The following is a 15,218-nucleotide window of genomic DNA, read 5'->3' on the forward strand; positions in this document are numbered from 1 at the left end:
TTCTGACACAATTCCCTCATTTTTACCCCATTTTCTGACACAATTCCCTCATTTTTACCCCATTTTCTGAGGTAACTCCCTCATTTTTACCCCATTTTCTGAGGCAATTCCCTCCTTTTTCCCATTTTCTGACACAATTCTCTCATTTTTACCCCATTTTCTGACACAATTCCCTCATTTTTACCCCATTTTCTGAGGCAATTCCCTCCTTTTTCCCATTTTCTGACACAATTCCCTCCTTTTTCCCATTTTCTGACACAATTCCCTCATTTTTACCCCATTTTCTGAGGCAATTCCCTCCTTTTTCCCATTTTCTGACACAATTCCCTCCTTTTTCCCATTTTCTGACACAATTCCCTCATTTTTACCCCATTTTCTGAGGCAGTTCCCTCCTTTTCCCCCGTTTTTGGGTCCAAACCGCCCGGTTTCGGGGTCGGGGTCTCACCTCGGCCACAATCACGTCGCAGTCCAGGCCCCGGTTGAAGCCTTGGGGGTTCCCCTTCACCCCCACCTGCGACAGGGGCAACTTTTGGGGGGGATGAGACCCCAAAAAACACCCCGGGACCCCAAAAAAGCCCTTTATGACCCCATTTTTGCCCCAAAAACCACCCCAGGACCCCAAAAATCTTCTTTTATGGGGCCCTGATACCCCAAAAACCACCCCAGGACCCCCAAATTCCCCTTTATGGGGTCCTGACCCCCCCAAAAACCCACCCCAGGACCCCAAAAATCTCCCTTTATGGAGCCCTGATACCCCAAAAATCCACCCCAGGACCCCCAAAACCCTTTTCTATGGGGTCCTGACCCCCCAAAAACCCACCCCAGGACCCCCAAATCCCCCCTTTATGGAGCCCCTACACCCCAAAATTGCCATTTATGGAGCCCCCACACCCCAAAACCCCACTCCAGGACCCCCAAAACCCCTTTCTATGGGGTCCTGACCCCCCAAAAACCCACCCTAGAACCCCCAAATCCCCCTTTATGGGGTCCTGACCCCCCAAAATCCCACCCCAGGACCCCCAAATCCCCCTTTATGGAGCCCCCACACCCCAAAACCCCACCCCAGGACCCCAAAACCCCTCTCTATGGGGTCCTGATCCCCCCAAAACCCACCCCAGGACCCCCAAACCCCCCTTCACGGAGCCCCCACACCCCCAAATCCCCCTTTGTGGAGTCCTGCCCCCCCCCCAGGGGGGGTTTTTTGGGCCCCCCCGGATTTCGGGGTACCAGGGGGGTGCCGGGTGGGGTTTTTTTTGGGGGGCCCCCCCGATTTTTGGGGTACCAGGCAGTGCTCCTTGCCGTGGTTGAGCCAGTGGCCCGTGCGGCCCGTGCGGATGATCCTCTGCAGCTGGTTCGTCTTCACCCAGATGATCTCGTCCACGCGCTCGTACCTGCGGGGTCGGGGGGGTTTGGGGGAGGTTTTGGGGGGTCCCAGGGGGAGATTGGGGGGTCCCAGGGGGGATTTGGGGGGTCAGGACTACATAGAGGGCGATTTTGGGGTGCGGGGGCTCCAGAAAGGGGGATTTGGGGGTCCTGGGGTGGGTTTTGGGGGTGTGGGGGCTCCAAAAAGGGGGATTTGGGGGTCCTGGGGTGGGTTTTTGGGGGGATAGGATCCCATACAGGGGGGATTTGGGGTCCTGGGGTGGGTTTTGGGGGTGTGGGGGCTCCAGAAAGGGGGTTTTGGGGTCTTGGGGTGGGTTTTTGGGGGGTAGGATCCCATAGAGGGGGGTTTTGGGGGTCCTGGGGTGGGTTTTTGGGGGGGTAGGATCCCATAGAGGGGGGTTTTGGGGGTCCTGCGGTGGGTTTTTGGGTTGTGGGGGTTCCAGAAAGGGGGATTTGGGGGTCCTGGGGTGGGTTTTTGGGTTGTGGGGGTTCCAGAAAGGGGGATTTGGGGGTCCTGGGGTGGGTTTTTGGGGGGGTAGGATCCCATAAAGGGAGATTTGGGGGTCCTGGGATGGGTTTTTGGGGTGTGGGGGCTCCATAAAAGGGGGTTTTGGGGGTCTTGGGGTGGGTTTTTGGAGAGTCAGGACCCCATAGAGAGAGGTTTTTGGGTCCTGGGGTGGGTTTTTGGGGTGTGGGGGCTCCATAAAGGGGGTTTTGGGGGTCCTGGGGTGGGTTTTTTGGGGGGTAGGATCCCATAGAGAGAGGTTTTGGGGTCCTGGGGTGGGTTTTTGGGGTGCGGGGGCTCCATAAAGGGGGTTTTCGGTGTCTTGGGGTGGGTTTTTGGGGGTGTGGGGGCTCCAGAAAGGGGGATTTGGGGGTCCTGGGGTGGGTTTTTGGGGGGACAGGACCCCATAGAGGGGAGATTTGGGGTCCTGGGGTGGGTTTTGGGGGTGTGGGGGCTCCAGAAAGGGAGATTTTTGGGGTCCTGGGGTGGGTTTTTGGGGTGTGGGGGGGAATTGGAGAGGGGAGACCCCCCCCCCCAAAACTCACTCACCCCCAGAGGTTGAGGCACTCGCGGCCCAGCTCCATGGCCCTGCAAGAGAGGGAGAAATGGGGGCTTGGGGGGGATCCCTGAGGCGTTTTTGGGACCCCTGAGGGGTTTTTGGGATCCCTGAGAGATTTCTGATATCCCCGAGGGGTTTTTGGGATCCCTGAGGAGTTTTGGGACTCCTGAGGGGGTTTTGGGTTCCCTGAGGGGTTTTTGGGATCCCTGAGGGGTTTTTGGGACCCCTGAGGAGTTTTGGGACTCCTGAGGGGGTTTTGGGTTCCCTGAGGGGTTTTTGGGATCCCTGAGGGGTTTTTGGGACCCCTGAGGGGTTTTTGGGATTCCTGAGGGTTTTTTGGGACCCCTGAGGGGTTTTTGGGACCCCTGAAGGGTTTTTGGGATCCCCGAGGGGTTTTTGGGGCCTGACCTGCCGGTGACCCATAGGAAGAGGAATCCCTCGTCCTGCAGGACGGGGATGTTGAGGCGCCGCATCTCGTCGTCCGTCAGGGTCCCGTAGGGCAGCTCCATGTGGATGTCCCAGGGCGGGTCCGCCATGACCACGGCGAACTTGCCCAGGATGGACACGTCCAGGTAGCGGATGTCGCAGCAGATCCACTGCGGGGAAAACCGGGGGGAAAATGGGGGAAAAACGGGGGGAAAAATGAGAAGGGAGGGGGTTGTGGGAGAGCAGGGACCGGGCGTGAAATGGAGGGAGCGGATCCGGGGAGGGGTGAGGGGATCGCCTCAGGAAATGGCGGGAAAGGAGGGGATCGCCTCAGGAAAATGGCAGGAAATAACAAAATCACCTCAGAAAATGGCGGGAAATGAGGGGATCGCCTCAGGAAAATGGCGGGAAATAACAAAATCACCTCAGGAAATGGCGGGAAATAACAAAATCGCCTCAGAAAATGGCGGGAAATGAGGGGATCGCCTCAGAAAATGGTGGAATATGAGGGGATCCCCTCAGAAAATGGCGGGAAATAACAAAATCGCCTCAGAAAATGGAGGGAAATAACAAAATCGCGTCAGGAAATGGCGGGAAAGGAGGGGATCGCCTCAGGAAAATGGCGGGAAATAACAAAATCACCTCAGAAAATGGCGGGAAATGAGGGGATTCACCTCAAAAAATGGTGGAATATGAGGGGATCCCCTCAGAAAATGGCGGGAAATAACAAAATTGCCTCAGAAAATGGCGGGAAATGAGGGGATCGCCTCAGGAAATGGCGGGAAATAACAAAATCACCTCAGGAAATGGTGGGAAATAACAAAATCGCCTCAGGAAATGGTGGGAAACGAGGAGATCCCCTCAGAAAATGGTGGGAAACGAGGGAATTGCCTCAGAAAATGGTGGGAAATAACAAAATCACCTCAGAAAATGGCGGGAAATGAGGGAATCCCCTCAGAAAATGGCGGGAAATAAGAAAGTTGCCTCAGAAAATGGTGGGAAACGAGGGGATTGGCTCAGGAAATGGCGGGAAATAACAAAATCACCTCAGAAAATGGTGGGAAATGAGGGGATCGCCTCAGAAAACGGTGGGAAATAAAAGAGGTGCTTCAGAAAATGGTTGGAAACGAGGGGAATGACCTCAGAAAATGGGGGAATGTGAAGGGATGGATTCATAAAATGGTGGGATGTGAGAGCGTTGACTCGGGAAACGGCGGGAAATAAAGCAATTACTTCGTTAAATGACTGGAAATGGGGGAAATGCCTAAAAAAACCGGTGGGATACGAGGGGATTGACTCAGAAAACGGCGGGAAACAGGAAAATCACCTCAAAGGTGGCAGGAAACGAGGGAATAGCCTGAAAAACGGCGGGAAGCGAGAGAACCGCCTCGAAACCACGGGGAAGGCGAGGGAATCGCCCAAAAATCCCCGTTTTTGGAAGGGGTACCTGCGGGGGGAAGAGGCGGTCGGCGCCGGCGTCGGCGGGGGGCCCGCGGGGCAGGTCGGGCGGGGGGCTGCGGTCGCGGGGCCGGGCGCGGGCCGGGCTGAGCGGCGGCGAGGAGGCGGCGCAGGCGTCGATCTCGTAGTGGACGTACTTGCAGGTGTCCATGTGGAAGCAGGTGTTGAGGAAGGAGCAGTCGCCCAGGGACTCGTCCGTGTGCTTGTTGATGATCCGCCTGCGGGGGGGGTGTTGGGAGACGATGGAGGAAGAACGTGGAGGGAGGAAGAGGAGCCACGGAGGAAGGAGAACGTGAGGAGATGGAGGACAAAGACACGGAGCGACGAAGAGCGCGGGGTCATGGATGGAAGAAGGAGAACGTGAGGAGATGGAGGACAAAGACACGGAGTGATGAAGAGCGTGGGGTCATGGATGGGGAAGGAGAACGTGAGGAGATGGAGGACAAAGACACCGTGCGATGAAGAGCGCGGGGTCATGGATGGGGAAGGAGAACGTGAGGAGATGGAGGACAAAGACATGGAGCGACGAAGAGCGTGGGGTCATGGATGGGGAAGGAGAACGTGAGGAGATGGAGGAGGAAGACATGGAGTGATGGATGGATGGAGAACAGGAGAACGTGGAGGAAGACCACGGATTGATGAAGACCAGGAACTCGTGGAGGAAGAGCACGGGATCGTGGATGGAGGAGAAGAACGTGAGGAGATGGAGGAGGAAGACATGGAGTGATGAAGACCACGAGGTCATGGATGGAAGAGGAGAACATGAGGAGATGGAAGAGGAACACATGGAGTGATAAAGACCCCGAGGTCGTGGATGGAAAAGGAGAACATGAGGAGATGGAAGAGGAACACATGGAGTGATGAAGACCACGAGGTCGTGGATGGAAGAGGAGAACATGAGGAGATAGAGGAGGAAGACATGGAGTGATGAAGACCACGAGGTCATGGATGGAAGAGGAGAACATGAGAAGACAAAAAACATGGAGTGAAGACCCCGAGCTCATGGATGGAAGAGGAGAACGTGGAGAGATGGATGAAGACCACGGAACCAGGGACGAAGACCCCGGGTCAGAGACGGAAAACCAAAAGCAGAGAAGAGCGAAGAGGATGGAAAAAACCCCCAAAACCACGGAGAACGTCCCCAAAATCCTGACCCCGGGGACTGACCGGAAGTGGAGCTTCCGGCAGGGCCGCTCGGCGCCCGAGGCCTTGACGCACTCCTCCTTGGTGCCGTGGTCGCAGAACTCCTGCACCTGCGCCCGCCCCCGCGAGCGGAACTTCTCCACGATCGACTGCTCCTTGGCCGTCGTCGTGTTGAGCAGCTCCAGGATCTCCTGGCTCACCTGGGGGGGCACCCAAAAAAAACACCTTGGGGCCACCAAAACGCTCCTTTGGGCAACCAAAATTATCTTGGGGTGCCCAAAACTATCTTGGGGCAACCAAAAAGCATCTTGGGCAACCAAAACTATCTTGGGGTGCCCAAAATATCTTGGGGCAACCAAAATTATCTTGGGGTGCCCAAACCTGTCTTGGGGCAACCAAAAATCATCTTGGGCAACCAATACTACCTTGGGGCAAACAAAACTGTCTTGGGGCAACCAAAATTATCTTGGGGTGGCCAAAATTATCTTGGGGCAACCAAAAGTATCTTGGGCAACCAATACTACCTTGGGGCAACCAAAACTGTCTTGGGGCAACCAAAATTATCTTGGGGCAACCAAAACTGTCTTGGGGCAACCAAAATTATCTTGGGGCAACCAAAACTGTCTTAGGATGCCCAAAACTATCTTGGGGCGACCCAAAACCACCTTGGGGGTCCCCCCAATCTCCCCCTCCGCCATCTTGGCGCCCCAAAACCCTCGAGGAACCTCCACGTCCTTCACCGTCTCACGGCCCCGCCCACCTCCCTGTCGCCCCACCCACCGCCCCACAGCCCCGCCCACCACCCCACAGCCCCGCCCACCACCCCACAGCCCCGCCCACCACCCCACAGCCCCGCCCACCACCCCTCGGCCCCGCCCACCTTCTTGCTCTGCTGCTCCTTGGTGCTCTGCTGGCTGAGCAGGCTCTCGATCTCCAGGTCCACGTCGGACGCCGCCGACGCCGCCGTCGCCCGGCGCCACCGCTTCGCCTCCTTCCCCTCGCCCCCCGGCGCCCCGCCCCCTTCCCCGCCGGCCCCGCCCCCCTCCCCTTCCTCCTCGGGGCGGGCGTGGCCGCGCTTGCGGCCGGAGGAGGGGGGGGAGGCCCCGCCCACCAGGCCGGTCATGGCGGCCAGCTTGGCGTGGTCGGCGAAGGTGACCAGGGTGGGGCCGTCGGGGAGGAGCCCCCGGCGCACCTCGATCAGCTCCTGCGCCGCGAACTTCTGCAGGAGGCTCTCCACCCACGCCGCGGGCGGGGCCGGGGCCGAGCCCTGCCGGGGGACGGGACGGGGGGGTCACCTGGGGGTACCTGGGAGTCACCTGGGGGGCAACTGGGGGGATCTGGGAGTCACCTGGGGGCACCTGAGCACACCTGGGGGGCACCTCAGCACACCTGGGGGCGTCTGGGAGTCACCTGGGGGCAACTGGGGGGGTCTGGGAGTCACCTGGGGGGCACCTGAGCACACCTGGGGGGGTCTGGGAGTCACCTGGGGGGGTCTGGGAGTCACCTGGGAGTCACCTGGGGGGGTCTGGGAGTCACCTGGGGGCACCTGAGCACACCTGGGGGGATCTCGGGGGTCTGGGAGTCACCTGGGGGCAACTGGGGGGGGTTGGGAGACACCTGGGGGGCACCTGAGCACACCTGGGGGGGGATGTGGGGGGTGTGCCCAGGTGTGCCCAGGTATGGGCGTGGCCCAGGTGTACCCAGGTGTATCCCAGGTGTGCCCAGGTGTACCCCAGGTGTACCCAGGTGTGCCCAGGTGTATCCCAGGTGTCCCCAGGTGTACCCAGGTGTCCCCAGGTGTATCCCAGGTGTGCCCAGGTGTGCCCAGGTGTGCCCAGGCGTACCCAGGTGTATCCCAGGTGTGCCCAGGTGTACCCCAGGTGTACCCAGGTGTATCCCAGGTGTACCCAGGTGTCCCCAGGTGTGCCCAGGTGTGCCCAGGTGTACCCAGGTGTACCCAGGTATGCCCAGGTGTACCCAGGTGTGCCCAGGTGTATCTCAGGTGTACCCAGGTGTATCCCAGGTGTACCCCAGGTGTACCCAGGTATATCCCAGGTGTGCCCAGGTGTATCCCAGGTGTATCCCAGGTGTACCCAGGTGTATCCCAGGTGTACCCAGGTGTGCCCAGGTGTACCCAGGTGTATCCCAGGTCTGCCCAGGTGTACCCCAGGTGTACCCAGGTGTATCCCAGGTGTACCCAGGTGTACCCAGGTGTGCCCAGGTGTATCTCAGGTGTACCCAGGTGTATCCCAGGTGTACCCCAGGTGTACCCAGGTATATCCCAGGTGTGCCCAGGTGTATCCCAGGTGTGCCCAGGTGTATCCCAGGTGTCCCCAGGTGTACCCAGGTGTATCCAGGTGTGCCCAGGTGTACCCAGGTGTATCCCAGGTGTACCCCAGGTGTACCCCAGGTGTGCCCCAGCTGTACCCAGGTGTATCCAGGTGTGCCCAGGTGTGCCCAGGTGTGCCCAGGTGTACCCAGGTGTATCCCAGGTGTATCCCAGGTGTACCCAGGTGTACCCCAGGTGTACCCAGCTGTACCCAGCTGTATCCCAGGTGTATCCAGGTGTACCCAGGTGTACCCAGGTGTATCCCAGCTGTGCCCAGGTGTATCCCAGGTGTACCCAGGTGTACCCAGGTGTATCTCAGATGTACCCAGGTGTACCCAGGTGTGCCCAGGTGTCCCCAGGTGTGCCCAGGTGTATCTCAGGTGTACCCCAGGTGTACCCCAGGTGTACCCAGGTGTATCCAGGAGTACCCAGGTGTACCCCAGGTGTACCCCAGGTGTACCCAGGTGTACCCAGGTGTGCCCAGCTGTGCCCAGGTGTACCCAGGTGTACCCCAGGTGTACCCAGGTGTACCCAGGTGTATCCCAGCTGTGCCCAGGTGTACCCAGGTGTATCTCAGATGTACCCAGGTGTACCCAGGTGTATCTCAGATGTACCCAGGTGTACCCAGGTGTGCCCAGGTGTCCCCAGGTGTGCCCAGGTGTATCTCAGATGTACCCAGGTGTACCCAGGTGTATCTCAGATGTACCCAGGTGTACCCAGGTGTACCCAGGTGTACCCAGGTGTGCCCAGGTGTATCCCAGGTGTCCCCAGGTGTGCCCAGGTGTATCTCAGGTGTACCCAGGTGTCCCCAGGTGTGCCCAGGTGTCCCCAGGTGTGCCCAGGTATGCCCAGGTGTCCCCAGGTGTACCTCACCTGCTGGAGGGCGGCGCAGAGGGCGGCGGCGTCGCGGGGGAGGGGCAGCGCCAGGTCCGACAGCAGCAGCAGGAGGCGCCGCTCCAGCGCCGGGTCCGGCCCCGCCCCCTCCCCGCCCCCACCTCCGGACACGCCCTCGGAGGCCACGCCCCCTCCTCCACAATGAGGGGAGGCGGGGCCTCCCGCGGCCACGCCCCCCAGGGCGGCGGAGGGGGAGGGGCCTCCCGGGGCGGAGCAGAGGGCGGGGCTTCCGGCGGAGGGGGCGGGGCTGGAGGTGCGGGGCGGGGCCGACAGGGAGAGGTCATGGGCGGGGGCTGCGGGGTTAATTAGCGCTAATTAGCACTTTGGAGCCCTAATTAAGCTGCCGCCACCACATGGTAATTAAGCTCTGAGCGCTAATTAATGCCTGACCTCCCCCCCTTAAACCCTCCTCTGACCCCTTAATTAACCCCCCTTGACTCCCTAATTAACCCCAACCCTTAATTAACCCTTGACCTCGATAACTAACCGCTGACCTCCTCCATTAAACCCTCCTCTGACCCCTTAATTAATGCCTAGCCCTTAATTAACTCCTGACCTAATTAACCCCTGACTGCCACCATTAAACCCTCCTTTGAGCCCCTAATTAACCTCCAGCCCTTAATGAACCCCTGACCCTCCTAATTAACCCACCCTTGTCGCCCTAATTAACCCCTCCCCTGACCCCCCAATTAACCCCTGACCCCCCAATTAACCCCTGACCCCTAATTAACCCCTGACCCCCAATTAAACCCCCCCTTCACCCCCTAATTTACCCCCAGCCCTTAATTAACCCTTGCCCCCCCTAATTAACCCCAGACACTCCCCCCCTCGACCCCTATCAACCCCTCCTTGTCCCCCTAATTAACCCCCAGCCCCTAATTAACCCCTACCCCCAATTAACCACCCCCGACCCCTCATTAACCCCTGACCCCTAATTAACCCCCCGACCCCTCATTAACCCCTCACACCCCCCCACCCCCTTAATTAGCGCCCGCCCCTCATCAGCGGCTCCCTTTACCCGCCCCGCCCAGCGGGTCCTGCTTCCGGCGGCGCTGGAGCCGCTCGCGGAGCGAGTCGAGCTGCTTCTTGTGCGCCTGGATCGAGCTCCACGTGTCCGACATCGTCCCCAAATGTCGCGACAGGGCCCCGACAGCGACGGAGCGAGCGGGAACCGGCACCCGAGACCCGCGGCCCGGGCCGCGCCGCCACCGCCGCCGGAACCGGAAACGGAAACTGCTTCCGGTGCGGGGGAGGCCGCCGGCGCCATCTTGGGTGAGGGCGCCAGTGCGATCCCTATGGCAACGTCCGCCATCTTGAGTGAGGGCAGCGCTTCTCCCCCCCACTCGGTTTCCACGGCAACCGCCGCCATCTTGACTGAGGGCAGCGCTTCTCCTCCCCCCCACTCGGTTTCCACGGCAACCGCCGCCATCTTGACTGAGGGCAGCGCTTCTCCTCCCCCCCCCCTCGGTTTCCACGGCAACCGCCGCCATTTTGGCCGCGGGCAGGTCCCGCCTCGCCGTTGCCGCGGCAACCGCCGCCGTTTTTTGGGGGGAGCCGGCGCTTCCCCCCCCCCCCCCCCCCGTGGTTTTCCATGGCAACCGCCGCCAATTTTTGGGGAGCTGTCAGTCCCGTCGTCCCCCCCCCAGTTTCCATGGCAACCGCCGCCGATTTTGGCGGGCCGGCACTGCCCCCTCCTCCCCCGCCCGCTCGGTTTCCACGGCAACGGCCGCCATTTTCAAACCGAGCTGTTCCCGCGCCTTCGCGGTTGCCGCGGCAACCGGCCGCCATTTTGCGCGCTGGTCACGCTCACGCGGTTTCCATGGCAACCGCCGCCATTTTGCGAGCCCGGGAATTTTTTTTTTCCGAGGGGAAAAACGTCAATTTTGGGGGATTTCCCTCGTTTTTTAGGGTCCTCTTTTTTAGGGGGGGGCTCCCCCCAATCCCTCGCTGCCCCTCAAATCACAGGCAGGAGCCGGGAGGGGTCAGAAAGGGCTTTAATTGGTCTCTACACGTCCGGGGGGGGGGGGGGCTGAAGGGGTTTGGGGGCCTCAAGGGGGGGATTTTGGGGTTTCCCCCTAAAAATCTACTTCTTCTCCTCCTCTCCCACGATTTCGGGGGTCGGGGTCCGCTTCGGGGGCACCTGAGGGGACAAAAAGGGGTGGGGGGGGTCAGGTCAGTGCCTTGGCAGGGGGTCCCCAAAACCCCCCCCAAAATTCTCCCCCTCCGCCTCAAACCCCCCCAAATTTAAGGTCTCCCCATCCCAAGACTCCCCAAACCCCCCTCCCCCCCGTTTTTGGGGCTCCTCCATCTCAAACCACCCCAATTTTGGGGTCTTCTCACCCCAAACCCCTCAGTTTTGGGGCTTCCTCACCCCAAGACCCCTCAAACCCCCCAATTTCGGGGTCCCTCCACCCTAAACCCGCCCAATTTTGGGGTCACTCCACCCCAACCTCCCCCAATTTTGGGGTCCCTCCACCCCAAGACCCCCCAAAACACCCCAATTTTGGGGTCTCTCCACCCCAAACTCCCCCAATTTTGGGGTCTCCCCACCCCAAGACCCCCCAAAACATCCCAATTTTGGGGTCTCCCCACCCCAAGACCCCCCAAAACATCCCAAATTTCAGGGTCCCCCCCTCACCTCCCCTCCTCCCTCCCGGTTTTCGGGCTCTCCCGGCGCCTCTGGGGGGTCCGACCCCCCCGTTTCTTCTTCCTCTTCCTCCTCCTCCTCTTCCTCCTCTTCCCCCAATTTCGGGGGCGGATTTTGGGGGGCCCGACCCCGCCCACACACCCGGCACCGGCGGGGCCCCCCCGGAACCGGGGAATTCTCACCCAAACCCGAGGAATTCCCGCCCAAAATCGGGGAATTCCCGCCCAAAACGGGGGAATTTCTGCCCAAAATTGGGGAATTTCTGCCCAAAACTGGAGAATTTCTGCCCAAAATCGAGGAATTCGCACCCAAAATTGGGGAATTTCTGCCCAAAATCGAGGAATTCCCGCCCGAAATCGAGGAATTCTCGCCCAAAACCAGGGAGTTCCCATCCAAAACCGGGGAGTTCCCACCCAAAATTTGGGGATTTCCCCCCAAAATTTGGGAATTTCCGGCCCCGGAGGCCCCGGCGCCTCCGCCCCTCCCCCTCCCGTGGCAGGTGGGGGGGGAGGGGCAGCAGGGCCGGAATTCCAACTTCTCCACCAGCTCCTGCAGCTTGGAGGTCTCGGAGCCGCCGCGATCCCGGGATTTGGGGTCGGGGTCCCGGAATTTGGGGCCGTTCCGGGGCCACGGGCGGCGGGGGGGGCGGGGCGGGGGGGAGGGGCGTTCTCGTCGCCCGGGGGGAGGGGCCTGCCGGGGAAGGGGGCGGGGCCTGCCAGCGGGGTGGGCGTGGCCATTTGCGAGCTGGGCGTGACCATCGACGGGGTGGGCGTGGCCATCGGCGGGGTGGGCGTGGTCACGGAGATGGTGGGGATTGGCGTGGTGGGCGTGGCCACGGGCAGGGTGGGCGTGGCCACCAGCTGGGGGGCGCCGTTGACCTGAGGGGGGGGAACACGGAGACGTTTTGAGCCGGCGACCCCCAACTTGACCTCTTGACCCCCAACTTGACCCATTGACCCCCCAATGACCCATTGACTCAACCTTGACCGTTGACCCCCATCCTCAACCCATTGACCCCCCCAATGACCCATTGACCCAACCTTGACCCGTTGACCCCCAACTTGACCCGTTGACCCCCCAACCTCAACCCATTGACCCCCCAATGACCCGTTGACCCAACTTTGACCCACTGACCCAACCCTGACCCACCGCCCCCCCCCCCCCAATGACCCCTCACCCCCCTTCTCGACCCTGCCCACCTCCGCCGCCCCGCCCTCCGTCTCGGCGTCGCCGGCGCGTCGCTCGGCCGGGCCCTTCTGGCGGTGGCGCCGCAGGTGCACCTTGAGGTTGCCGCGGGTGGTGAAGCGGCCGCCGCAGAGGTCGCAGCGGAAGGGCCGCTCCCCGGTGTGCGAGCGCAGGTGGATCTGCCGCGCGCTGGCGCTGCCGAACGGCTTCCCGCAGAACCCGCAGCCGTGCCGGCCCGCCAGGGGCGGGGAACCCAACGGGGGGCCCAGCGGCGGCGTCGAACCCAACCCTGAGCCCAACGATGGCGCCGAACCCAACGACGGCGGCGTCGGACCCAACGATGACGCCGCCTGGCCCAACGTTGAGGTTGAACCCAACTTTGGGCCCAGTGATGACGTTGAACCCAACTTCGGACCCAACGAAGATGTTGAACCCAACTTTGGACCCAACGTCGATGCTGAACTCAAAGTTGGGCCCAACGAAGACGCTGAACCCAACTTTGGGCCCAACGAAGACGTTGAACCCAACTTCGGGCCCAACGAAGACGTTGAACCCAACTTCGGACCCAACGAAGACGCTGAACCCAAAGTTGGGCCCAGTGAAGATGCCGAGCCCAACGTTGACCCCAACGTTGACGCCGAACCCAACGTTGGGCCCAACGAAGACGCCGAACCCAACGTTGGGCCCAACGTTGACGCCGAACCCAACTTTGGACCCAACGAAGCCGCCGAGCCCAACGTCGACCCCAAGGAAGCCGCCGAGCCCAACGCCGAGCCCAGCACGGCCACGGGGTCCAGGGTGGACGCCAAGGCCACGGCGATGCCGGCGCGCGGCGCTTTGGGGAAGGGCGGGAAGAGCAGGAGGTGGGGGCGGGGCGGGGGCTTCTGGGGGGCCCGGGGGGGGGTGGTCGAGGGCCCCCAGGAGCAGGAGCTGGCGGCAGATGTCCTGGGTGAGCTGCATCTGGAGCAGCTGCCGCTGCCGCAGCTGCCGGAGCTCCTCCAGGATGAGCCGCAGCTCGGGCGGGGCCGGCGGGGCCGGGGCGGGGCCGGGCGGGGCAGGGGGGGAGGGGGCGACGGGGGAGGGGCGGGGAGGGGGCGGCGGGGGCTGGGGAGGGGGAGGGGGAGAGAGAGAGAGAGAGAAACGGGAGGGTTTAGAGACCCGAAATTGGGGGGTTTCGCCCCAAAATTGGGGTTATTACCCCAAAATTGTCATTATTCACCCCAAAATCAGGGTTACTACCCAAAAATTGTCATTATTCGCCCCAAAATTGTCATTATTCACCCCAAAATTATAATTATTCGTCCCGAAATCAGGGTTATTACCCCAAAATTATCATTATTCCCCCCAAAATTACCATTATTTACCCCAAAATTACCATTATTTACCCCAAAATTACCATTATTCACCCCAAAATTATCATTAATCATCCCAAAATGATAATTATTCGCCCCCAAATCCGGGTTATTACCCCAAAATTATCATTATTTACCCAAAAATTATCATTATTCACCCCCAAATTACCATTAATCATCCCAAAATTATAATTATTCGCCCCCAAATCCGGGTTATTACCCCAAAATTGCCATTATTCGCCCCAAAATTATTTTTATCCACCCCCCAAAATCCTTTTTCCCCCAAACTGCCCCATTTTCCCCTCAGAAATCCCCATTTTCCTCTCCTAACCCCCCCATTTTCCCTCAAAAACCCTCATTATTCCCCAAAATCTCCCTTTATTTCCCCAAAATCCCCGTCATTCCCCCGAATCCCAGCTTTTACCCCCCAAAAAAAATCCCTTTTTTCTTCCCCAAAAATCCCTTTTTTCCCCCAAAAATCCCCATTTCCTCCCAAAAAATCCCTTTTCCCCCCAAAAAATCCCTTTTTTCTCCCCCAAAAATCCCTTTTTTCCCTCAAAAAAATCCCATTTTCCCCCCCAAAAATCCCCATTTCCCCCCCAAAATCTGCTTTTCTCCCCAAAACCCCCCTTCTCCCCCCCCCAAAAAAAATCCCTATTTTTTTTGCCCCAAAATCTGATTTTTCTCCCCAAAAATCACCATTTTTCCCCCAAATCCGATCCCCCCCCCCCAAAAAAAAAACCTTTAACAACCCCAAAAATCCCATTTCAGCTCCAAAAATCCCCCTTTTTCCCCCCAAAATCCCCCTTTTTCCCCCAAAATTCCCCTTTTTCCCCCAAAATCCCCGTTTTCTGCCCCAAATCCCCTTTTTTTCCCCCAAAATCCCCCTTTCCCCCCCCCCAAAAAATCCCGATTTCCCCCCCAAAAAATCTCTCATTCCCCCCCCCCCCAAAAATACTTATTTTTCCTCCAAATCCCATTTTTTTCCCCCCAAAATCTCCGGTTTTCTCCCCCCAAAAAAATCCCGTTTCCCCCCACAGAAATCCCATTTTCCACCCCCAAAAATCCCCGTTTTTCCCCCAAACCCGGGGTTTTTTTTCCCAAAAAAATCCCATTTTTTCCCCCCCCAAAAATCCCCGTTTCTCCCCCAAACCCGGGGGGGTTTTTTTCCGCAAAAAATCCCCTTTTTTCCCCAAAAAATCCCTTTCCCCCCCCAAAAAAAATCCCATTTTTCCCCCCCCAAAAAAATCCCATTTTTCCCCCAAAAATCCCCGTTTTCTCCCCCAAACCCGGGGGGTTTTTTTCCCCCAAAAAAATCCCATTTTTCCCCCAAACCC

At 59.5% G+C, this 15,218-nt stretch overlaps 2 protein-coding genes and 1 long non-coding RNA gene across 7 annotated transcripts; all 3 read right to left on the reverse strand.

Annotated features, from left to right (window-relative positions):
* Window positions 1–368: 368 nt before the first annotated feature.
* On the reverse strand, window positions 369–10,062 carry METTL3 (methyltransferase 3, N6-adenosine-methyltransferase complex catalytic subunit; the record flags this gene model as incomplete). The annotated part of the gene is made up of 9 exons (XM_051775733.1): window positions 9,716–10,062; window positions 8,677–8,990; window positions 6,355–6,741; window positions 5,499–5,674; window positions 4,321–4,549; window positions 2,856–3,043; window positions 2,438–2,476; window positions 1,283–1,391; window positions 369–511 (listed from the first exon to the last, which is right to left on the reverse strand). Coding segments are annotated over exons 1-9 (1,688 nt in total), but the record flags the coding sequence as incomplete, so codon positions are not given.
* Window positions 3,064–4,187, reverse strand: LOC127465246 (uncharacterized). Of its 5 annotated transcripts, XR_007901959.1 has the most exons (5): window positions 3,920–4,187; window positions 3,796–3,826; window positions 3,516–3,702; window positions 3,298–3,421; window positions 3,064–3,265 (listed from the first exon to the last, which is right to left on the reverse strand). It is a non-coding gene; the product is annotated as an uncharacterized LOC127465246 (long non-coding RNA). The 5 variants fall into 5 exon arrangements; XR_007901961.1 differs by lacking the exon at window positions 3,796–3,826 and having other exon boundaries at window positions 3,225–3,421; window positions 3,516–3,640; XR_007901960.1 differs by lacking the exon at window positions 3,796–3,826 and having other exon boundaries at window positions 3,225–3,421; window positions 3,516–3,733.
* A 619-nt stretch (window positions 10,063–10,681) lies between the features above and the next one.
* On the reverse strand, window positions 10,682–13,600 carry LOC127465247 (basic salivary proline-rich protein 1-like). Its single transcript, XM_051775735.1, has 3 exons — window positions 12,544–13,600; window positions 11,336–12,222; window positions 10,682–10,837 (listed from the first exon to the last, which is right to left on the reverse strand). The coding sequence occupies exons 1-3, from the start codon at window positions 13,487–13,489 to the stop codon at window positions 10,781–10,783; spliced, it is 1,890 nt and encodes a 629-aa protein (XP_051631695.1). The 5' UTR covers window positions 13,490–13,600; the 3' UTR covers window positions 10,682–10,780.
* Window positions 13,601–15,218: the final 1,618 nt, after the last annotated feature.

Source organism: Manacus candei, unplaced genomic scaffold (assembly GCF_025592945.1).
Source record: "Manacus candei isolate 608988 ecotype Guabito, Panama unplaced genomic scaffold, ASM2559294v1 h1tg000348l, whole genome shotgun sequence".
Classification (NCBI taxonomy): domain Eukaryota; kingdom Metazoa; phylum Chordata; class Aves; order Passeriformes; family Pipridae; genus Manacus; species Manacus candei.